The sequence below is a fragment of the Solea solea genome, chromosome 14 (assembly GCF_958295425.1).
Source record: "Solea solea chromosome 14, fSolSol10.1, whole genome shotgun sequence".
NCBI lineage: Eukaryota > Metazoa > Chordata > Actinopteri > Pleuronectiformes > Soleidae > Solea > Solea solea.
This window is the reverse complement of record NC_081147.1, coordinates 16,784,208-16,808,052: the sequence shown is the minus strand read 5'-3', so window position 1 is coordinate 16,808,052 and position 23,845 is coordinate 16,784,208. Positions and strand designations below refer to the sequence as shown.

The 23,845-nt window shown below is 40.2% G+C and overlaps 4 protein-coding genes across 7 annotated transcripts in view; all 4 read left to right on the top strand.

The window, feature by feature from the left end:
• The first annotated feature begins 5,859 nt into the window (after nt 1–5,859).
• LOC131472450 (protocadherin gamma-A11-like) overlaps nt 5,860–23,845 on the top strand; it is a 223,708-nt gene continuing 205,722 nt past the window's right edge. For 2 of the 4 annotated variants that reach the window (XM_058649690.1, XM_058649665.1), the window contains exon 1: nt 16,776–19,183. In XM_058649690.1, the coding sequence (XP_058505673.1) occupies nt 16,802–19,183 (2,382 nt within the window). In that variant the 5' untranslated portion in view covers nt 16,776–16,801. Of the gene's footprint in view, nt 8,349–16,775; nt 19,184–23,845 lie in introns of those variants that run through there. The other 2 variants (XM_058649669.1, XM_058649689.1) reach the window with 2 other exon arrangements.
• On the top strand, nt 9,582–12,107 carry LOC131473009 (protocadherin gamma-A11-like). Its single transcript, XM_058650527.1, has one exon. It carries the CDS (start codon nt 9,711–9,713, stop codon nt 12,105–12,107), a length of 2,397 nt encoding a protein of 798 aa, XP_058506510.1. The 5' UTR covers nt 9,582–9,710.
• LOC131473008 (protocadherin gamma-A11-like) lies at nt 13,005–15,556 on the top strand. Its single transcript, XM_058650526.1, has one exon. The coding sequence runs from the start codon at nt 13,163–13,165 to the stop codon at nt 15,554–15,556; it is 2,394 nt and encodes a 797-aa protein (XP_058506509.1). The 5' UTR covers nt 13,005–13,162.
• Nucleotides 20,386–22,812, top strand: LOC131472466 (protocadherin gamma-A2-like). The gene has a single exon (XM_058649706.1). It carries the CDS (start codon nt 20,413–20,415, stop codon nt 22,810–22,812), a length of 2,400 nt encoding a protein of 799 aa, XP_058505689.1. The 5' UTR covers nt 20,386–20,412.

The following is a 23,845-nucleotide window of genomic DNA, read 5'->3' as shown; positions in this document are numbered from 1 at the left end:
CACTGTGTTTGTTTTAAAGTGCTTTACAAATAAAGTTGGATTGGATTGGATCATTTCAAAATATAAGTGGTTGTTTTAATATGCAACAATAAAAAAAACATATTTATGATGCAAAATTAATCTATTCATTTTAAAATAAAAACATATAGAAATGACTTGTTACAACTTGATATTGTTTGGAGGGCCACATGAAATCGATTGGAGGGCCACATGTGGCCCCCGGGCTGCCACTTTGAGACCCCTGCTTTAAGGGTTTTCAAATGTTCACGTATCCATTCAAAACGGTTAGGTGTTAGTGATTCATTATTGCATGAATGGCTCGGCCCTGGGACAGAGATTATAGAAGTATAATTTTCATAAAAAGAGAATCCCCCTAGCAAATAAAACAAACAAACAAAGTGATTTATAGTCCAATGAGACTACAGTGATTGGGCAACAACAGTCAATTTAAATATGAGAGTAAAGGCTGATAGTGGTTTTAATCATGATCATGTATTTTATGATGAGACCCGATAAATGCATCTATGTATGTATGTTTGTATGTATGTATGTATGTATGTATGTATCTATCTGTCTGTCTGTCTGTCTGTAACCCATCTCTGCTTTATCAGTCTCTTCCTGCAGTATGTGCTACACAAACAACGATGACTACTGCTGGGATAAACACAATGGCTTTAAAAACAGGCTATACTATTCGTGTTTATACGTCTGTGTTTCGAACACGTTTGAAATAATGAAGGGGAGAGATTTAACGTCCCTTGTGAAGAGAAAAGTCAGCATCGCAGTATCCCCTATCACATGTAAATACTGCCTTGAATGTAGGCCAGCACCTCAGCGCAGTGTGTGGAGTATAAGTAACATCATGGTGTTGGACGACAATCACCGTGGTGCATTCACTGCAAAACGTGGAATATCGTTTAAGCCACTGCTCGACGTATGGCAGCCTTAACTGTTGTCACTCACCAATGACATTGAGAGACGCCGAGAAATTCATATTGAAAAAAATCTCGTTTTTGAAAGTCATTGTGTGATTGCTGTTCCGGGCTGTACACTGCCTGCACCACCGTCCCTATCTGAAGCGTGTGTTCCATCTGCAGGAGCTAAGCAAAAGGCGCCATCTTCTGGTTAATTTATCATAGCACATAATGCTTTTAGTATGCAAAACATTAATATCATGATGTATGATGAACTTTCACATGAAAGCGTCAGAAATGAAACATACATATTATATGACTTGTATTATAATTGTTTTGTTTGTATGACTTTATCTGCCCTTACCTGTGAAAGTATAATGTATTTCCATTGAGAATCAATACATTACATCCAATAATAGTTCAGTCTAATTCAGCTTCCAAATTCTTCATATATTAATTTTCATTAATGGTTGATTTGACATCAGAGAGTTTTAGTTGAAGGGATTTCCATGTGGAATGTGAAGGCAGTGTAATAAGTTCTTACATTGCCTGATGCAATATAAGAAATTGTGATTTAGTCCATGATGAAATAGTGTTCAGTGTTTCTCTCTTCAGCATGGGTTATTAGACAACTAACAATAATAATAGGTGGAAGAAGGCTGTTACCAAAATTAGTTTTATGTATGAGTCAAATTACATATCCTGGTCAAAAATAACTCTTTACAGAGGAACTGGAAGCCATGTTGATGTCATCTAAAGGGACAATGTGGTTCTCTAAGTTGTTTAGGGCAAATTAGTTTACGTCAGTTTTGTGTGAGTTTAAAAGTAGAAAGTTACAGGTCATCCAGGACTTAATCTTTATGAGACAACAACCTGATTTGTTTCATCCAGCATCATGGATAACTATATAGCTAGATAACTATATACGTATAGCGTTTGTTGTGCTTTCTAATAATGTTCCCTAAAGGAAGCATGTTTAAGCTAAAAAAAAAAGTTCCCAGTCTAAGCCAGACAAAGTAAAGAAAATCAAGCCCATAAGATTTAGTAAATGGCTACCCTCGAAACAGTGGTGGGTGGGACCTTTTCTTAAACCGATGATAATGGGAGAGACCAAAATATTCCGCGGGTGAAGTAATGAATTTATCCCGACACGACCGGATGCTTCGTCTATGTCAAGATTTGTTCTTTTTGGTCTAATACATGAATATGTTGTTATCTCAGTCGTAAACATCAAATAAACAGAGCAGCTAAATATTTAAATATAGACCTAAATATTCAAACAGGTGGCGGAATTAATTAAGGTTACCATCCGGTCCGTGCCTCTAACAGGTCCCCCCCCCCCCCCGTGGAGAGACAGTCGTTTCTCTGTGTGCTCGTTTAAATGTTTAGCGAGGGAATTCCGTGTCAGCACGGAATTCGTTGGAAAGTTGAAGTAGTAGGAAACGACGTGGCTAACACCACCACCATGAAGACTATGTATAGTATTGCTAGGGTTGCCAACTGTCCCGTATTAGCCGGGACGTCCCGTATATTGGGCCTAATGTATTTGCCCCTCTCTTGTCCCGTTTATTGACTGCTACGCGCTGATCTAACCACTGAATGATACAACGACAGCAGCAGTGCTGATCAAGACACTTGAGAATCATCGACGACACCCGTCATCATCACACTGTGATAGGATGATGACAGGTGTCGTCGATGATTCTCAAGTGTCTTGATGCCGTCCCACCTCGCGCCAGGAAACGAGTTGCGGCTATGAGTCCTGCATCAGTCGCACATGATCAGTATAATGTAGGTAAACGCGCAAATTCATCCAAATGAAACTACAATGGATACACCTGCAAACAAGAAGAGACTGTGCAGCTACAACAAATTATGGTAAGTTAAATAAACAATCGAAGGACACAAATGTCCGGTGTTGACGCCAACAGCGTCTCACTTTTATTCCACTTCCTTCCCGGCAACAACAACCGCGCCACTTCCGGTCTACCTTCCACAATAAAACTAATCATCAGGTATGAGAAACAATACCTGACAAACTCTACTAAGAGCTGCCATAATAATAAAAAAAAATACATTACACACTTTATATTCACACAAAACCATACTCGTCACCTTTTGTCCCTTATTTCATAGTGACAAATTTGGTAACCCTAAGTATTGCAGTATGTTTGTCAACACCAGTCTCTGGTTGAAAAGCAAACATCGTCTACATTGGCTACTTTGTTGGAAAAGTTCCCTGACTCATTGTGGCACCCGGTAGGGAAAGTTGCTTTGCAATTGTTGTTATCCTCACTTGCTTAGTTTACATTACTAACTTTGTTGTTTAACTGGGCTCTTGTTTTTACACTTTTGTACATTTTTAAGGTCAGAATTAAAATGTTCAACATTAATTGTCCACATAATTTAATCAACTGTGCATCATTAAGACATGTTCGTATTTTATTTTTTCTTTTGTTTTCTGTATATTGCAAACGTCATAACGTTTCTTGTATGATAGAATCTTGATGAATCTTGACTACAGGTGTATATTAACATGTTGTACGGAGAAGAGGTATGTACGGTAATTCAACAATGTGCACTGTGGTAATACTGTATACTTTACTATAACGCTTATTTTTACAGCATATGGAATTTATTTTTTGCACATTATTAGAGTTTTATTATACTGTTGTTGACAGACCAGCTATGAGAAAAATGTTAATGTGAATCCTGTCCAATCTCTTATTTTCCCACAAACCCTAATGAGTAACATTATGTTGTTGAGACTCATCCAGAGTTTATGTCAAAAACACTCACACACTACACTTTTATACAGAAAACATAACCACAGCAACTTGTGGCCATTGACATTTGACATACATGATTACTTTTGATATAACAACAAAGGATTGAGTGATTCATGCACTTTTGCAGGTTGTCCATTATGTGGTGCTGTTTGCATGAAATGCACTTCCTGCTTTGCAGGGATGATTCAATAAATGTACCAAGCAACTGAGGAAAAACTGTAATGAGCCATCAGTGGTCTAATTTATCATGAAACATTTTGGAAATTGTAAATGTACATCAAAACCAAGCTTCTCATGATATCAATAGAAACAACTGCATGCAAACTAAATGAATGGGTGTATTATCATTTTCAGGTTTCTGCACTTCTTGAGAATAAGCCCTTGCTTGTGGACAATCACGCTGGACTTACCCAGAGCGCCTTACACTGCTCATCTTCCAGAACTCCTGTACAGGTAAATTGTTTTTGCTGGTTTAGGAGAGGAAAATGTCTTATATTTTAACACCCTATGCAACAAAATCTTGTGTCATATCCACCCTAGAAAATGGACTGTTGCAGGATGACTTTGAGAATGAGTTGATGTTGGAACAGTGAACAACGGACATGACCTGTGTGGTTTTTAACAGATACAATTTGACTCTTTAAGAACAAATACTTTTAATAAAAGTTTAGTTTCATCCTGGATCTGAGTTCACAGTTGACATTTAGAGTTTGGATATTCAGTCTATATATCGTAGAGCATAAGAGATTGGTTGCATCCGAGTGAATACATTATCATTAGGGAGAAGTTGAAGTGCTGTCAGGCTTGTTGTGAGTGTTGCTCAGAAGCTATAACACTGTGATGGGTGACCAAGATGAAGCACAGTATAATAATTTGATTTTTCCAAGAAATGTAATAGCAACTGGTACCTGGCAGGATAATACTTTTGCATTTGTGGTGTAGCATTGTGTTCAAAATGCCATCTATGCACTTGTTTTATCAACATCCTGGTGATTTGGTTCCTTCTTGATGCATTTATGTTTACACATTCTGTTTATTTGTAACCCCACACATCAAGTTAATTCATGTATATATAATACAATTATTATTAAGTTGTTTGGAAACATATGGTTAATGCTGTTAAATCTGGAATAGTCTTGTTTTTGTAGAACAAGCAATGAAGTGATCATCATATTGCCCCTGTCCATGGTCCTGAAAGGACTACAGCTAAACTGGAAATGTAGTTTTCTCATTTCTTTCCTGATATGAAAACTATGGTTGGCAACAACATATATCCCCCTGATATTGTAACACATGGTGTATTACATTTGTTTTAGATAATACATGTCACAAAATACCCACTTTGTATACTGCATTAGTTAATGCTGATATAATGGAGCTGAAGTATGAGTTTCTTATCAGTGTTACTAAACATTCAATTTAAGTGTTACTAGGTCAACTTAATAAATATTGTGCAATTTAACGCTTTTTTACTGTTGTCCTGACTTATAATAGTATTGTCCCTATCCGTGGTCCTGAAACAAATACCAAAATCTTATCATCAAGATATATTATCTGAAAACTACTGCTGCTACATTACCAATCACAATAGTAATAATAATTTGATTATTTGATTGTCTTCTTCAGGGGACCAATTGCATATAAATATTTTGTATGTCCACTGATATATCACACATATTTTAATACATGCTGCTTGTAATTTGATTTACTTCATAGTTAATATTTGTCACGAAATATGCACGATTTATAATAATGTACAATCATAAAATGTTTCAGGTTTATTTTGTACTGAAGAAACTGGAGTTGTAGTGCATACATGGTGCTGAAAAGGAGTTTCTATTGTGTTTTATTGGGGCAACGTTGAAGTTTGTCTATATGGCATGAACATGTATTGGTAATGAAAATGTCACATTCCGGGAATTGATTATTAGCGTCAATGTAATATTTAAACTGACGCTTGTGGCAAATACTGTTAGTTAAGGAAGTGTAAGGCTACTGGTAGTTTGTCATTGCATGATAAAGCGCGTTGCTTGAAGGTGTAAAGAGTAAAAAGCGACTCATGGTGCCGCTGTGGGCCAGCACAACAACTGCACAGACATCTCCACCCACTGTTACTGCATTAAGATCGGTTAGTATTTCACACAGCATTGTCTCCACTTCTTTCTCGTCGTTTTTTGCTAATATAGGATTATTGTCTCTGTTTTGGAACATCACCGTTTTCTGGGCGATCATTCATTTAAAAATTGGACTTACTTTTCCGAGGATGGGCAACAAAGGATTTTCAGCGCTGCGCCTGGTCTCCTGTTTAGCTTTCTTTATTGTCACGCGGAACATCGTTCATGGAGACCTGAGTTATTCTATCCCTGAGGAAATGAAGCGTGGATCTGTAATCGGAAATATAGCGAAGGATCTCGGTGTTGAGCTGAGGACTTTGTCTTCCCGAAAGGCCCGTGTTGATTTTGAGGGAACTCAAAATCGGTACTGTGACATGAATATGAACACCGGAGATTTGATCACATCTGAGAGAATTGACAGAGAAAGCCTTTGTGGCAAGAAACCGTCGTGCGTTTTGAAAGTAGATCTGGTGTTAGAAAACCCTCTCGAGCTTCATCGTGTTAGTCTTCATATTCAAGATGTAAATGACAATTCACCAAAATTCAAAAAGAATTTGATTGAAATGGAAATAAGCGAGTCAGCGGCCAAGGGTAACCGCTTCTCCATGGAGGAGGCCCATGACGCAGACATAGGTCAAAATTATGTTCAACGATACAGCCTACAAAAGAACGATAATTTTATTCTTAGTGTTGACAGTAACAAGGTTGAACTTGTGTTAGAGAATACACTTGACCGAGAGAAACAAAAAGAGATGAATTTGCTTCTGACTGCTTTGGATGGTGGTTCTCCTCAGAGATCAGGTACCGTAGTCATACACGTCACTGTGCTTGATGCTAATGATAACGCCCCAGTTTTCAGTCAGGCCGTTTATAAAGCCAGTCTGCCTGAAAACTCTCCTCCTGATACTGTAGTGATTACTGTCAGTGCTACTGATGCAGATGAAGGAATAAATGGAGATGTGACATATGACTTTGGGCACATGTCTGACGATGATGTCCATTTATTTTCTATTGATCCTAAACAAGGCATAATTGCAGTAAGCGGTTTGATTGACTTTGAAGAAACAAGTTCATTTGAAATGAGAGTTGAAGCTAAAGATGGTTTAGGACTAACATCGTACGCTAAAGTTATAATAGATGTTACTGATATAAATGACAATGCTCCAGTAATATACCTGAAGTCACTGACTAACCCGATTCCTGAGAACGCGTCACCTGGTACAGAGGTGGGCATCATTAACGTACAGGACAGAGACTCGGAGAAAAACAAACATGTCCACTGCTCCATTCAACAAAATGTCCCCTTTAAGTTAGTTCCTTCTATTAAAAACTATTATTCTCTGGTGACCACAGGACAACTGGACCGTGAGCTAGTGTCTGATTACAACATTACAATCAGTGCCACTGACGAGGGCTCTCCACCTCTGTCCTCCTCTAAAACTGTTCAGTTATCTGTAGCTGACATCAACGACAACCCACCTGTGTTTGAGGAACAGTCCTACAGCGCATATGTGACTGAAAATAACAAACCTGGCTCCACTTTATGTTCCGTGACTGCTCGAGACCCCGACTGGAGACAAAACGGTACAGTGATTTTTTCTCTGTTACCTGGTGAGGTGAACGGTGCCCCAGTGTCCTCCTATGTGTCAGTGAACGGAGACACGGGGGTGATCCACGCTGTAAGGTCGTTTGATTATGAACAGTTGAGGAGCTTTAAAGTCCAGGTGATGGCCAGAGATAACGGTTCTCCTCCGCTCAGCAGTAACGTGACCGTCAGTGTCTTCATATCTGATGTGAACGACAACTCTCCTCAGATACTGTATCCCGCCCTGGAGACAAACTCCTTCATGACTGAGCTGGTCCCCAAAGCTGCACACGGAGGCTCTCTGGTGTCCAAAGTGATAGCAGTGGACGCGGACTCCGGACAGAACGCCTGGCTGTCCTATCATATAGTTACTTCCACTGATTCGGGACTTTTCACTATTGGTGTCCACAGTGGAGAGATCAGGACACAGCGGGATATTTCAGAGTCTGACAGCATGAAACAGAACCTTATTGTGGCGGTGAAAGATAACGGACAGCCCTCTCTCTCTGCCACCTGCTCCATGCATTTAATTATTTCTGATAACTTGGCTGAGGTGACAGAACTGAAGGACATTTCTTATGATGAGAAGAATTCCAAACTGACCTCTTATCTGATCATCGCGCTGGTTTCTGTGTCCACTTTTTTCCTGACCTTCATCATTATCATCATGGGTGTGAGGTTTTGTCGCAGGAGAAAGCCCAGACTGTTGTTTGACGGAGCAGTCGCCATCCCCAGCGCTTATCTCCCTCCCAATTACGCAGACGTTGATGGCACAGGAACTTTACGCAGCACTTACAATTATGACGCCTACCTGACAACAGGTTCTAGAACCAGTGACTTTAAGTTTGTGACATCTTACAATGACAACACATTGCCTGCTGACCAGACGCTGAGGAAAAGTCCCAGTGACTTTGTTGATCCGTTTGAAGACTTTGAGACCTCCGAGGTAGGGGCTTAAAAGTACTTGGCACGTTTGCTGTTCCGTTTTTGATTTATTACGCGTAATTATTTAGTCTTTCCTAGTTTGTCTGTGTTGCTATTTGTTTGATTCACTTTCTTTATATGATTTCACAGAGAAAAATATTGAATCTATGATGGTAGCGATTCCCCCATCTCCTTTTCTTCCACAATGGTTTCAGTTTTCATTGAATGAGTAGATTATGTCATGTTCTTATGCAGCAGAAAATGGGATTCATGGTAGTAAATTGTTGTGGGAAATTTTCGGAAGAAGATGCAACTGTGAGTGATGTAAAACTTTTGTGATTATAAGTAACCAATAGTCATTCATTTTCCAATAGTTTTTAATGCTCACCACCAGTACAAATTATTTTTTCTATGTATCACCTTATTGCATTTCTGCTGCTCCTATGCTTGATTTTGCCTCTTTATATGAGCATATTGATGTCCACTGGGAGATCTCTCAAAGTTATCTTTCCATGGTTCAGAACTCCTTTTCATGAAAGATATAGTGGGTTTTTGTTTTGTCTTTCTCTGTGGTGATTTACTGGAAATATGATTTGATAAAAACATTAACGCAAGCTTTTTTTATCTTCTTATTATTATTGTCCTCTGTTCTTTTCATTATTAATACGAATTGGTTTAATAACTTCAGTTAAAATTATACAACTTCAGAAGGTATAACATCAACCCACAATCAGTTAGAAATCATGATAAAATAGTAACAATTATGAATCAAATACCAAGAAGCTTATACAAATTTGTGGAGCAGATCTTGATGTACTGAAGGTACTAATGATGCCCGATTTTGACACGTATACTTTGTTATACTGTGACAGTCGTACTTTGAAGTAAAGTCTGAGTATACGCCTTCGCTGTCCATGTTACTGAAGTTTTCTACCGTTCAACAACGTTACTTTTGATCCAAAACGATTGAAGACATTTACGGTTTTGTCATTGTTTGAGGTTAAAAATTTAGCGAAACAAATGTATCATTTCATTCCGAGTTATTAGTTCCGTTGTGGGTTTTTCTTGTCACACAATTGGCTGGCATAGACGGCGGGAGTACCACTGCATCCACTGTGAAGACAATTTCACAACATGCAGGTGTAAAGATGTCAACACACTCATGGTGTCGCTGTTGGTTGACAGAAAGTATACAGTACACTTCCCACTCAAGCCTCCACTACAATAATCAGTTGTATGTTTTTTTCTAGAGGATCGGTTGTTCACGAACATTTTCTTCGCATACATTGATGTAGAGTGTTGGATTATTTACTCTTTTTGGATGTCATCCTTGTTTCGCCTTGACTGTGAAATTGAATAAGCGGAGGACCCGTTTTGTGTAAGGATGGGAGACAAAGGATTTTCAGCGATTCATATGATTTTCTGCTTCGTTTGCTTTTTTCTGACGTTGCAGCTCATTCATGGAGACCTGAGTTATTCTATTCCCGAAGAAATGAATCGAGGTTCTGTTATCGGTAATATAGCGAAGGATCTTGGTGTTGATTTGAGGACATTGTCTTCCCGAAAGGCCCGTGTTGATCTTGAGGGGACCCAAAAGCGTTACTGTGACATGAATCTGAACAACGGAGATTTGATCACATCTGAGAGAACTGACAGAGAAAGCCTTTGTGGCAAGAAACCGTCGTGCGTTTTGAAAGTAGATCTAGTGTTAGAAAACCCTCTGGAGCTTCATCGTGTTAGTCTTCATATTCAAGATGTAAATGACAATTCACCAAAATTCAAAAAGAATTTGATTGAAATGGAAATACGAGAGTCGGCTGTCAAGGGTAACCGCTTCTCCATCGAGAAGGCCCATGACGCAGATATAGGTCAAAATGATGTTCAAAGATACAGCCTACAAAAGAACGATAATTTCATTCTTGTTGTTGACAGTAACAAGGTCGAACTTGTGTTAGAGAATTCGCTTGATCGAGAAAAACGAAACGAGATGAATTTGCTTCTGACAGCTTTGGATGGCGGTTCTCCTCAGAGATCAGGTACCGTAGTCATACACGTCACTGTGCTGGATGCTAATGATAACACCCCAGTTTTCAGCCAGGCGGTTTATAAAGCCAGTCTGCCTGAAAACGCTCCTCCTGATACTGTAGTGATTAATATCAGTGCTACTGATGCAGATGATGGAATAAATGGAGATGTGACATATGACTTTGGACACATGTCTGGGGACGACATAAACATATTTTCTATTAATCCCAAAACAGGAAGTATTACAGTAACTGCTTTAATTGACTTTGAAGAAACAAGTTCATTTGAAATGACAGTTGAAGCCAAAGATGGTTTAGGACTAACATCGTATGCTAAAGTTATTATAGATGTTACTGATATAAATGATAACGCTCCACTCATTTACCTGAAATCACTGACTAACCCCATACCTGAGAATGTGTCACCTGGTACAGAGGTGGGCATCATTAACGTGCAGGACAGAGACTCAGAGAAAAACAAACAGGTTCGTTGCTCCATTCAGCAAAATGTCCCCTTTAAGTTAGTTCCTTCTATCAAAAATTATTATTCTCTGGTGACAACAGGACAACTGGACCGTGAACTAGTGTCTGAATACAACATTTCAATCAGTGCCACTGACGAGGGCTCTCCACCCCTGTCCTCCTCTAAAACTGTTCAGTTATCTGTAGCTGACATCAACGACAACCCACCTGTGTTTGAGGAACAGTCCTACAGCGCATATGTGACTGAAAATAACAAACCTGGCTCCACTTTATGTTCCGTGACTGCTCGAGACCCCGACTGGAGACAAAACGGTACAGTGATTTATTCTCTGCTACCTGGTGAGGTGAACGGTGCCCCAGTGTCTTCCTATGTGTCAGTGAACGGCGACACGGGGGTGATCCACGCTGTAAGGTCGTTTGATTATGAACAGTTGAGGAACTTTAAAGTCCAGGTGATGGCCAGAGACAACGGTTCTCCTCCGCTCAGCAGTAACGTGACCGTCAGTGTCTTCATATCTGATGTGAACGACAACTCTCCTCAGATACTGTATCCCGCCCTCGAGGGCAACTCCTTCATGACCGAATTGGTCCCCAAAGCTGCACACGGAGGCTCTCTGGTGTCCAAAGTGATAGCAGTGGACGCGGACTCCGGACAGAACGCCTGGCTGTCCTATCATATAGTTACATCCACTGACCCGGGACTTTTCACTATTGGTGTCCACAGTGGAGAGATCAGGACACAGCGAGACATTTCTGAATCTGACAGCATGAAACAGAACCTTGTTGTGGCGGTGAAAGATAACGGACAGCCCTCTCTCTCTGCCACCTGCTCCATGCATTTAATTATTTCTGATAACTTGGCTGAGGTGACAGAACTGAAGGACATTTCTTCTGATGAGAAGAATTCCAAACTGACTTCTTATCTGATCATCGCGCTGGTTTCTGTGTCCACTTTTTTCCTGACCTTCATCATCATCATCATGGGTGTGAGGTTTTGTCGCAGGAGAAAGCCCAGACTGTTGTTTGACGGAGCAGTCGCCATCCCCAGCGCGTATCTCCCTCCCAATTACGCAGACGTTGATGGCACAGGAACTTTACGCAGCACTTACAATTATGACGCCTACCTGACAACAGGTTCTAGAACCAGTGACTTTAAGTTTGTGACATCTTACAATGACAACACACTGCCTGCTGACCAGACACTGAGGAAAAGTCCCAGTGACTTTGTTGATCCGTTTGAAGACTTTGAGACCTCTGAGGTAGGGGCCTTTTAAACTCCTCCTCCCTAGAGTTTGTTTTGGTTTGCTGTCCACGTTTTCTTTAATACATTTGCCAGACAGTCAAAACCGCTTTGTATTATGTCAAAATTTGAACTATTTGTTTCATGAATCATTTGTTTATACTCTCCCCTTTAATGCAGTACAAAGTCGATGATGCCTTATATGGGTCTTTTTCACAGTGACGTCCAACTGTGAGCTATATAACGAAAGCCTTAGCAATTTGCCTCAACATTCATAGTTAATTGTTCAGTAGTTATTGTCAGGCACCAATGTCTTTACATAATATCTTGTCAAATACTCACAAAATCTCTGCACTTAATTTTAACTTGGTCCATGATTGTTATTGTACTTGTCTAAATGGTCTAAATGGTGATTGCTTATTTTAATCACACACCCAATCTCGTCTCCCCTGCGTCACGTTATTGGGCATAAATAAGCCTGGTTGCAGTCATGAAGTCGATATTATGACACAGCTTGTCTTTGTGGAGACGCAGGTGATTCTAAATTACCTTGAAGATATAAATACATGAAATATATCTCTGTTTTTTTTGTCCTGCTCCTCACTTACGACAATAAAATATTAAGTCATGTATGATAATACAAATACTTATACTAGTAGCTATAATAATATCAATGATACTACTACTACTACTAATAATAATAATAATAATAACAATAATTATAATAATAACTAGAACTAGAACTGGTTAGTTTACTACGAAGTAAGTCAATCTGAGAGATTTGTTATTATCCGGAAACCTGGATTAAAAAAATCAAACATTAGTAGAATATTTCCGAACATTGTAGATGTGGAGATGGAAATGCACTCATGGCGTCGCTGTTGGCTGACAGAAAATATACACCATCCACTCCACCCACTACTGCATTTAATCAGTTGTGTATTTTTCCTTATTCGAGGGATACTCTGTTGTATTGTCGAGCATGTTATTTTTGCCCCCGGGACAGTAGTGTTGGAATACTTGGATCCATATGTTGTTTCACTCTTGGCAGTAATTTGAACAAAAGCCGAGGACACTTTTTGTGTCAAGATGGGAAACAAAGGATTCGCAAGCCTTCGTCCGGTCTTTCTCCTCGTTTGCATTTTTCTGATGCTGCATCTCGTTCATGGAGACCTGAGTTATTCTGTTCCAGAGGAAACTAAACGAGGATATGTTATTGGAAATATAGCGAAGGATCTTGGTATTGATTTGAGGACACTGTCTTCCCGACAGGTCCGTGTTGATTTTGGTGCAAGTCGGAAAAGATACGGTGACATGAATCTGAACACCGGAGATTTGATCACATCTGAGAGAATTGACAGAGAAAGCCTTTGTGGCAATAAACCGTCGTGCGTTTTGAAAGCAGATTTAGTGTTAGAAACCCCTTTGGAGCTTCATCGTGTTACACTTCATGTTCAAGATGTAAACGACAACGGCCCGCAATTCAACGATGATTTGATTGAAATGGAAATAAGAGAGTCAGCTGAGAAGGGTAACCGTTTCTCCATTGAGGAGGCCCACGACGCAGATATAGGTCAAAATGCGGTTCAAAGATACAGCCTTCTAAAGAACGACTATTTTATTATGGCTGTTGATAGTAACAAGGTTGAACTTGTTTTGGAAAATAAACTCGATCGAGAGAAACAAAAAGAGATGAATTTGCTTCTGACAGCTTTGGATGGTGGTTCTCCTCAGAGATCAGGTACCGTAGTCATACACGTCACTGTGCTGGATGCTAATGATAACGCCCCAGTGTTTAGCCAGACCGTCTATAAAGCCAGTCTGCCTGAAAACTCTCCTCCTGATACTGAAGTGATTAATATCAGTGCTACTGATGCAGATGAAGGCGTGAATGGAGATGTAACGTATCAGTTTGGTCACGTGTCTGATAATGATATAAATGTGTTTTCTATTGATTCTAAAACGGGAGTAATCACATTAACTGGTCAGGTTGACTTTGAAGAAATCAGTTCTTTTGAAATGAGAGTGAAGGCTAAGGATGGTTTAGGACTAACGTCATATGCTAAAGTTATAATAGATGTTCATGATATTAATGATAACGCTCCAGTTATATACCTGAAATCGCTAACTAATCCCGTACCTGAGAACGTGTCACCTGGTACAGAGGTGGGCATCGTTAACGTGCAGGATGAAGATTCGAACATTAACCAAAATGTCCACTGCTCCATTCAGCAAAGTGTTCCTTTTAAATTAGTTCCTTCGATTAAAAACTATTATTCTCTAGTGACAACAGGACAACTGGACCGTGAACTAGTGTCTGATTACAACATTACAATCAGTGCCACTGACGAGGGCTCTCCACCTCTGTCCTCCTCTAAAACTGTTCAGTTATCTGTAGCTGACATCAACGACAACCCACCTGTGTTTGAGGAACAATCCTACAGCGCATATGTGAATGAAAATAACAAACCTGGCTCCACTTTATGTTCCGTGACTGCTCGAGACCCCGACTGGAGACAAAACGGTACAGTGATTTATTCTCTGTTACCTGGTGAGGTGAACGGTGCCCCGGTGTCCTCCTATGTGTCAGTTAACGGAGACACGGGGGTGATCCACGCTGTGAGATCGTTTGATTATGAACAGTTGAGGAACTTTAAAGTCCAGGTGATGGCCAGAGACAACGGTTCTCCTCCACTCAGCAGTAACGTGACCGTCAGTGTCATCATATCTGATGTGAACGACAACTCTCCTCAGATACTGTATCCCGCCCTCGAGGGCAACTCCTTCATGACTGAGCTGGTCCCCAAAGCTGCACACGGAGGCTCTCTGGTGTCCAAAGTGATAGCAGTGGACGCGGACTCCGGACAGAACGCCTGGCTGTCCTATCATATAGTTACAGCCACTGACTCGGGACTTTTCACTATTGGTGTCCACAGTGGAGAGATCAGGACACAGCGGGATATTTCAGATTCTGACAGCATGAAACAGAACCTTATTGTGTCGGTGAAAGATAACGGACAGCCCTCTCTCTCTGCCACCTGCTCCATGTATTTAATTATTTCTGATAACTTGGCTGAGGTGACAGAACTGAAGGACATTTCTTATGATGAGAAGAATTCCAAACTGACATCTTATCTGATCGTCGCCCTTGTGTCCGTGTCCACTTTTTTCCTGACCTTCATCATCATCATCATGGGTGTGAGGTTTTGTCGCAGGAGAAAGCCCAGACTGTTGTTTGACGGAGCAGTCGCCATCCCCAGCGCGTATCTCCCTCCCAATTACGCAGATGTTGATGGCACAGGAACTTTACGCAGCACTTACAATTATGACGCCTACCTGACAACAGGTTCTAGAACGAGTGACTTTAAGTTTGTGACATCTTACAATGACAACACACTGCCTGCTGACCATACTCTGAGGAAAAGTCCCAGTGACTTTGTTGATCCGTTTGAAGACTTTGAGACCTCTGAGGTAGGGGCTTAAAAGTACTTGTCACGTCTTCTGTTCCGTTTTTGATTTATAAAGCATAATGCTTTAGTGCTTTCTAGTTCGTCTATGTTGCTGTTTATTTGATTCACCTTCTGAATATGATTTCACAAAGAAAAAAAAAAATCATTGATGGTACCTATTCACCATCTCCTTTGTATGTTAATTTCTTCCACAATGGTTTCAGTTTTCATTGAACGAGTAGGTCATATCATGTTCTTATGCAGCAGAAAATGGCTTCACGGAAGTATATTTTTGTGATGTAAAACTTATGTGATTATAAGTAACCAAGTTTCCAAAAGTTTTTAACGGTCACCACCAGTATAGATCTTTTTTCCCAATAATTTCTGCTGCCCCTATGGTTAAGTCTACTTCTGTATATGAGCATATTGATGTCTAATAGGTAGATCTCTCAAAGTTATTTTTCCATGGTTCAGAACTGCTTTTCATGACACGATATGCTGGGTTTTTGTTTTGGCGATTTATTGAAAATATTTTTCATAATAATTGTTTTAATACCTTCCAGTTAAAAACAAATACAACTTCAGAAGGTACACCACCAATCCACAATCAGTTAGAAGTACTGATGGAATTGTAACAATTATTAATCAAATATTAATAAGCATATACACATTCGTGGGGCAGATGTTGATGTATTGAAGATAGTAAATATGCACGACCACTACCATAACATTTTGAATAATATACTTTTTTTTTTTACTGTGACAGTATTACTTTCATAGTACGAGTATTCTTCCTCCCTGTCCATAGTGCTAAAGTTTACTTTGTTAACAACGTTACTTTTGATCAAAAACGACTGAAGACATCTACGATTTCGTCATTTTTCAGGTTAAAATTTTAACGAAATAAATTGATCATTTAATTGGTTGCCTCTCCTAGTTATTAGTTCCGTTGTGGCTTTTTCTTGTCACTCAGTTGTCTGGCATAGACACCGGGAGTACCACCTTATCCATTGTTTAGAAAATCGAATAAGATGCTGGTGTGAAGATGTCAAAATACTCATGGTGTCGCTGTTGGTTAACAGAAAATATACTGTACATCCCACTCCACCCTCAATACAATACTCAGTTGCATGGTTTTTCTAGAGGATATGTTGTGCTCACGAACATTTTCTTTGCATGCATTGATGTAGAGTGTTGGATCATTTACTCTTTTTCGATTTCATCCTTGTTTCGTTTTGACTGTGAAATTGGACAAGCGGAGGACCCGTTTTGTGTCAGGATGGGAGACAAAGGATTTTCAGCGGTTCATCTGATCTTCTTCCTCGTTTGCTTTATTGTGACGCTGCAGCTCGTTCATGGAGACCTGAGTTACTCTATTCCCGAAGAAATGAATCGAGGCTCTGTTATTGGTAATATAGCGAAGGATCTCGGTGTTGATTTGGGGACATTGTCTTCCCGAAAGGCCCGTGTTGATTTTGAGGGGACACAAAAGCGGTACTGTGACATGAATCTGAACACCGGAGATTTGGTCACATCAGAGAGAATTGACAGAGAAAGCCTTTGTGGAAAGAAACCGTCGTGCGTTTTGAGAGTAGATTTGGTGTTAGAAAACCCTTTGGAGCTTCATCGTGTTAGTCTTAATATTCAAGATGTAAATGACAATTCACCAAGATTAAAAAAGAAATTGATTGAAATGGAAATAAGCGAATCAGCTGTCAGGGGTACCCGCTTCTCCATTGAGGAGGCCCGTGACGCAGATATAGGTCAAAATGCGGTTCAAAGATACATCCTACAAAAGAACGATTATTTTATTCTGGCTGTTGACAGTAACAAGGTTGAACTCGTGTTAGAAAATACACTTGATCGAGAGAAACAAAAAGAGATGAATTTGCTTCTGACAGCTTTGGATGGTGGTTCTCCTCAGAGATCAGGTACCGTAGTCATACACGTCACTGTGCTGGATGCTAATGATAACGCCCCAGTGTTTAGCCAGGCCGTTTATAAAGCCAGTCTGCCTGAAAACTCTCCTCCTGATACTGTAGTGATTAATATCAGTGCTACTGATGCAGATGAAAGAGTGAATGCAGTTGTGACATATGACTTTGGACACATGTCTGATGACGAAATGAATACATTTTCTATTGATCCCAAAACAGGAACAATTACAGTAACTGCTTTAATTGACTTTGAAGAAACAAGTTTTTTTGAAATGACAGTTGAAGCCAAAGATGGTTTAGGATTAACATCGTATGCTAAAGTCATAATAGATGTCACTGATGTAAATGATAACGCTCCAGTTATTTACTTGAAATCACTGACTAACCCCATACCTGAGAATATGTCACCTGGTACAGAGGTGGGCATCATTAACGTGCAGGACAGAGACTCCGAGAAAAACAAACAGGTTCGTTGCACCATTCAGCAAAATGTCCCTTTTAAGTTAGTTTCTTCTATTAAAAACTATTATTCTATGGTGACCACAGGACAACTGGACCGTGAGCTAGTGTCTGATTACAACATTACAATCATTGCCACTGATGAGGGCTCTCCACCTCTGTCCTCCTCTAAAACTGTTCAGTTATCTGTAGCTGACATCAACGACAACCCACCTGTGTTTGAGGAACAGTCCTACAGCGCATATGTGACTGAAAATAACAAACCTGGCTCCACTTTATGTTCCGTGACTGCTCGAGACCCCGACTGGAGACAAAACGGTACAGTGATTTATTCTCTGTTACCTGGTGAGGTGAACGGCGCCCCGGTGTCCTCCTATGTATCAGTGAACGGAGACACGGGGGTGATACACGCTGTGAGATCGTTTGATTATGAACAGTTGAGAAACTTTGAAGTCCAGGTGATGGCCAGAGACAACGGTTCTCCTCCGCTCAGCAGTAACGTGACCGTCAGTGTCTTCATATCTGATGTGAACGACAACTCTCCTCAGATACTGTATCCCGCCCTGGAGGGCAACTCCTTTATGACCGAGCTGGTCCCCAAAGCTGCACACGGAGGCTCTCTGGTGTCCAAAGTGATAGCAGTGGACGCGGACTCTGGACAGAACGCCTGGCTGTCCTATCATATAGTTACATCCACTGACCCGGGACTTTTCACGATTGGTGTCCACAGTGGAGAGATCAGGACACAGCGGGACATTTCTGAGTCTGACAGCATGAAACAAAACCTTATTGTGGCGGTGAAAGATAACGGACAGCCCTCTCTCTCTGCCACCTGCTCCATGTATTTAATTATTTCTGATAACTTGGCTGAGGTGACAGAACTGAAGGACATTTCTTCTAATGAGAAGAATTCCAAACTGACCTCTTATCTGATCATCGCCCTCGTGTCTGTGTCCACTTTTTTCCTGACCTTCATCATCATCATCCTGGGTGTGAGGTTTTGTCGCAGGGGAAAGCCCAGGATGTTGTTTGACGGAGCAGTTGCCATCCCCAGCGCGTATCTCCCTCCTAATTACGCAGATGTTGACGGCACAGGAACTTTACGCAGCACTTATAATTATGACGCCTACCTGACAACAGGTTCTAGAACGAGTGACTTTAAGTTTGTGACATCTTACAATGACAACACACTGCCTGCTGACCAGACTCTGAGGAAAAGTCCCAGTGACTTTGTTGATCCGTTTGAAGACTTTGAGACCTCTGAGGTAGGGGCTTAAAAATACTTGGCACGTCTGCTGTTCCGTTTTTGATTTATTAAGCATAATTCTTTAGTGCTTTCTAGTTCGTCTATGTTGCTGTTTATTTGATCACCTTCTGAATATGATTTCACAAAGAAAAAAAATGAATCCATGATGGTAGCTATTCACCATCTCCTTTGTATGTTAATTTTTTTCCACAATGGTTTCAGTTTTCTTTGAATGAGTCGGTCATATCATGTTCTTATGCAGCAGAAAATGGGCTCATGTGATTATAAGTAACCAAGTTTCCAATAGTTTTTAACGGTCACCACCAGTATATATCTTTTTCCCAAGAATTTCTGCTGCCCCTATGGTTAAGTCTACTTCTGTATATGAGCATATTGATATCTAATAGGTAGATCTCTCAAGGTCATTTTTCCATGGTTCAGAACTGCTTTTCATGACACGATATGCTGGGTTTTTGTTTTGGTGACTTATTGAAAATATTTTTTAAATTATTGTTTTAATACTTTCCAGTTAAAAACAAATACAACTTCAGAAGGTATAACACCAATCCACAATCAGTTAGAAATCCTGATGAAATTTTAACAATTATGAATCAAATATTAATAAACATATACACATTTGTGGGGCAGATGTTCATGTATTGAATATAGTAAATATGCACGACCACTACCATAACATTTTGAATAATATACTTTTTTTTTTTACTTTGACAGAATAACATTCTTTGTTCAAGTATTCACCCTACTTATCCATGGTGCTAAAGTTTGCTTTGTTAACAACGTTACTTTTGATCAAAAACGACTGAAGACGTGTACGATTTCGTCATTTTTTCAGTTTAAAAATTTAACGAAATAAATGTATCAAATCATTTTTTTGCCTCAACGTGTTATTAGTTCCGTTGTGGCTTTTTCTTGTCACACAGTTGACTGGCATAGACACCGGGAGTACCACTTCATCCATTGTGAAGAAAATCGAATAACATGCAGGTGTGAATATGTCAAATTACTCATGGTGTCGCTGTTGGTTGATAGAAAATATACTGTACACTTCCCACTCCACCCTCAATACAAGACTCAGTTGCATGGTTTTTCTAGAGGATATGTTGTGTCCACGTACATTTTCTTTGCTGCATTGGTGTATAGTGTCGGATCATTTACTCTTTTTGGATTTTATCCTTGTTTCGTTTTGACTGTGAAATTGGAGAAGCGGAGGACCCGTTTTGTGTCAGGATGGGAGACAAAGGATTTTCAGCGGTTCATCTGATCTTCTTCCTCGTTTGCTTTATTGTGACGCTGCAGCTCGTTCATGGAGACCTGAGTTATTCTATTCCCGAAGAAACGAATCGAGGCTCTGTCATTGGTAATATAGCGAAGGATCTCGTTGTTGATTTGAGGACTTTGTCTTCCCGAAAGGCCCGTGTTGATTTTGAGGGGACCCAAAAGCGGTACTGTGAAATGAATCTGAACACCGGAGATTTGATCACATCGGAGAGAATCGACAGAGAAACCCTTTGTGGAAAGAAACCGTCGTGCGTTTTGAAAGTAGATCTGGTGTTAGAAAACCCTCTGGAGCTTCATCGTGTTAGTCTCCATATTCAAGATGTAAATGACAATTCACCAAAATTCAAAAAGAATTTGATTGAAATGGAAATAAGAGAGTCATCTGAGAAGGGTAACCGCTTCTCCATTGAGAAGGCCCATGACGCAGATATAGGTCAAAATACTATTCAGAGATACAGCCTACAAAAGAACGATCATTTTATACTTGTTGTTGACAGTAACAAGGTTGAACTCGTATTAGAAAATAAACTTGATCGAGAGAAAGAAAAAGAGATGAATTTGCTTCTGACAGCTTTGGATGGTGGTTCTCCTCAGAGATCAGGTACCGTAGTCATACACGTCACTGTGCTGGATGCTAATGATAACGCCCCAGTTTTCAGTCAGGCCGTTTATAAAGCCAGTCTGCCTGAAAACTCTCCTCCTGATACTGTAGTGATTACTGTCAGTGCTACTGATGCAGATGAAGGAATAAATGGAGATGTGACATATGACTTTGGACAAATGTCTGAGGACGAAATAAATATGTTTTCCATTGGTCCCAAAACAGGAAGGATTACAGTAACTGCTTTAATTGACTTTGAAGAAACAAGTTCATTTGAAATGACAGTTGAAGCCAAAGATGGTCTAGGACTAACATCGTATGCTAAAGTTATTATCGATGTTACTGATATAAATGATAACGCTCCAGATATTTACCTGAAATCACTGACTAACCCCATACCTGAGAGCGTGTCACCTGGTACAGAGGTGGGCATCATTAACGTGCAGGACAGAGACTCAGAGAAAAACAAACAGGTTCGTTGCTCCATTCAACAAAATGTCCCTTTTAAATTAGTTCCTTCAATTAAAAACTATTATTCTCTGGTGACAACAGGACAATTGGACCGTGAACTAGTATCTGATTACAACATTACAATCAGTGCCACTGACGGGGGCTCTCCAGCTCTGTCCTCCTCTAAAACTGTTCAGTTATCTGTAGCTGACATCAACGACAACCCACCTGTGTTTGAGGAACAGTCCTACAGCGCATATGTGACTGAAAATAACAAACCTGGCTCCACTTTATGTTCCGTTACTGCTCGAGACCCCGACTGGAGACAAAACGGTACAGTGATTTATTCTCTGTTACCTGGTGAGGTGAACGGTGCCCCAGTGTCCTCCTATGTGTCAGTGAACGGAGACACTGGTGTGATCCACGCTGTGAGGTCGTTTGATTATGAACAGTTGAGGAACTTTAAAGTCCAGGTGATGGCCAGAGACAACGGTTCTCCTCCGCTCAGCAGTAACGTGACCGTCGGTGTCTTCATATCTGATGTGAACGACAACTCTCCTCAGATACTGTATCCCGCCCTCGAGGGCAACTCCTTCATGACTGAGCTGGTCCCCAAAGCTGCACACGGAGCCTCTCTGGTGTCCAAAGTGATAGCAGTGGACGCGGACTCCGGACAGAACGCCTGGCTGTCCTATCATATAGTTACAGCCACTGACTCGGGACTTTTCACTATTGGTGTCCACAGTGGAGAGATCAGGACACAGCGGGATATTTCAGAGTCTGACAGCATGAAACAGAACCTTGTTGTGGCGGTGAAAGATAACGGACAGCCCTCTCTCTCTGCCACCTGCTCCATGTATTTAATTATTTCTGATAACTTGGCTGAGGTGACAGAACTGAAGGACATTTCTTATGATGAGAAGAATTCCAAACTGACCTCTTATCTGATCATCGCACTGGTTTCTGTGTCCACTTTTTTCTTGACCTTCATCATCATCATTCTGGGTGTGAGGTTTTGTCGCAGGAGAAAGCCCAGACTGTTGTTTGACGGAGCAGTCGCCATCCCCAGCGCCTATCTGCCTCCTAATTACGCAGATGTTGACGGCACAGGAACTTTACGCAGCACTTACAATTATGACGCCTACCTCACAACAGGTTCTAGAACCAGTGACTTTAAGTTTGTGACATCTTACAATGACAACACACTGCCTGCAGACCAGACTCTGAGGAAAAGTCCCAGGGACTTTGCTGATCCATTTGAAGACTTTGAGACCTCTGTAGAGGTAGGATCTGATTAAACTTATTGTCATCACTGCATGTTTATCGGCGTATTGCCCACGTTTTCTTTAATACATTTGCCCGACATTTAGAATTGAGTCGTATTTGTTGAAGTACAATATTTGCTTTTAGAATAGTTGTATGTAAATATAAAATTTCCTGTTTACATTTTCCCTAAATCATATTCTCTCTTTTGAATTGTTCGACTTGTTATAACCGTCATTGATCAATTCCTGACAGCAACTTTCCATCTGCTATTTAAGTTTGATTTACAATTCACAAGGCTTAGTTTTCGCATGCCATAAATCATTTCCTCATACCCTGCCCCTCTGCAATAGAAACACCTGGATATCTTATATAGGGCCACCATTTTTAGAGTGGTGTTCAACATTGATGATATAACAAAAGGCTTGAGAAAAAAAATACTATTTAACCGCAGTCTTTTTATGTTAATATGTCAGCAGATATTGTCAGTCAGCAGTCCATATAATGTGTTGCAAAAGTCATGTCACTTACTCCGTGATTCTCTGTTCTTGATAAGTCTGCCTTCGTCCATGATTAATACTGTATTGTTTTTCTAATTATTGCACTTAGTCAATATCCCCACTTCTCCCTGGCATCACCTAATTTGACACACAGGTGTTATTTGCGTCAGTGGTCTTTGCCATAAAATCAGTCTTGGGGCTCAGCTTGTGTATCTCTTGGAAAGGCAGGCGATTCCTATTCACAATGTATGTTCATTGTCCTGAATCGGTGATCATGCACACGTTCAAAATAGGTCTTTGTGTTTTGCCCTGCTTCTCAGTTACAACAGTGGAATATAATATAAGATTCTTCAAATAATAATAATAACGATATTAACAATAATAACATTGTTTTTTCTGCTTAACTTCCTATGTAGGAAGATACAATGTTTCAGAGATTCGTCATAATCCGAAAATCTGTGATTTTTTTTTGTTTTACAGCTGCGTTATTTACAGAGTATTTCCTAACATTGTAGATGTGGAAATGAAAATGCACTCATGGCGTCGCTGTTGGCTGACAGAAAATAAA

Bases quoted from the DNA above. Each gene is read 5' to 3' on its own strand.
- LOC131473009 (XM_058650527.1), top strand. From the start codon at position 9,711: ATGGGAGACAAAGGATTTTCAGCGATTCATATGATTTTCTGCTTCGTT.
- LOC131473008 (XM_058650526.1), top strand. From the start codon at position 13,163: ATGGGAAACAAAGGATTCGCAAGCCTTCGTCCGGTCTTTCTCCTCGTT.
- LOC131472466 (XM_058649706.1), top strand. From the start codon at position 20,413: ATGGGAGACAAAGGATTTTCAGCGGTTCATCTGATCTTCTTCCTCGTT.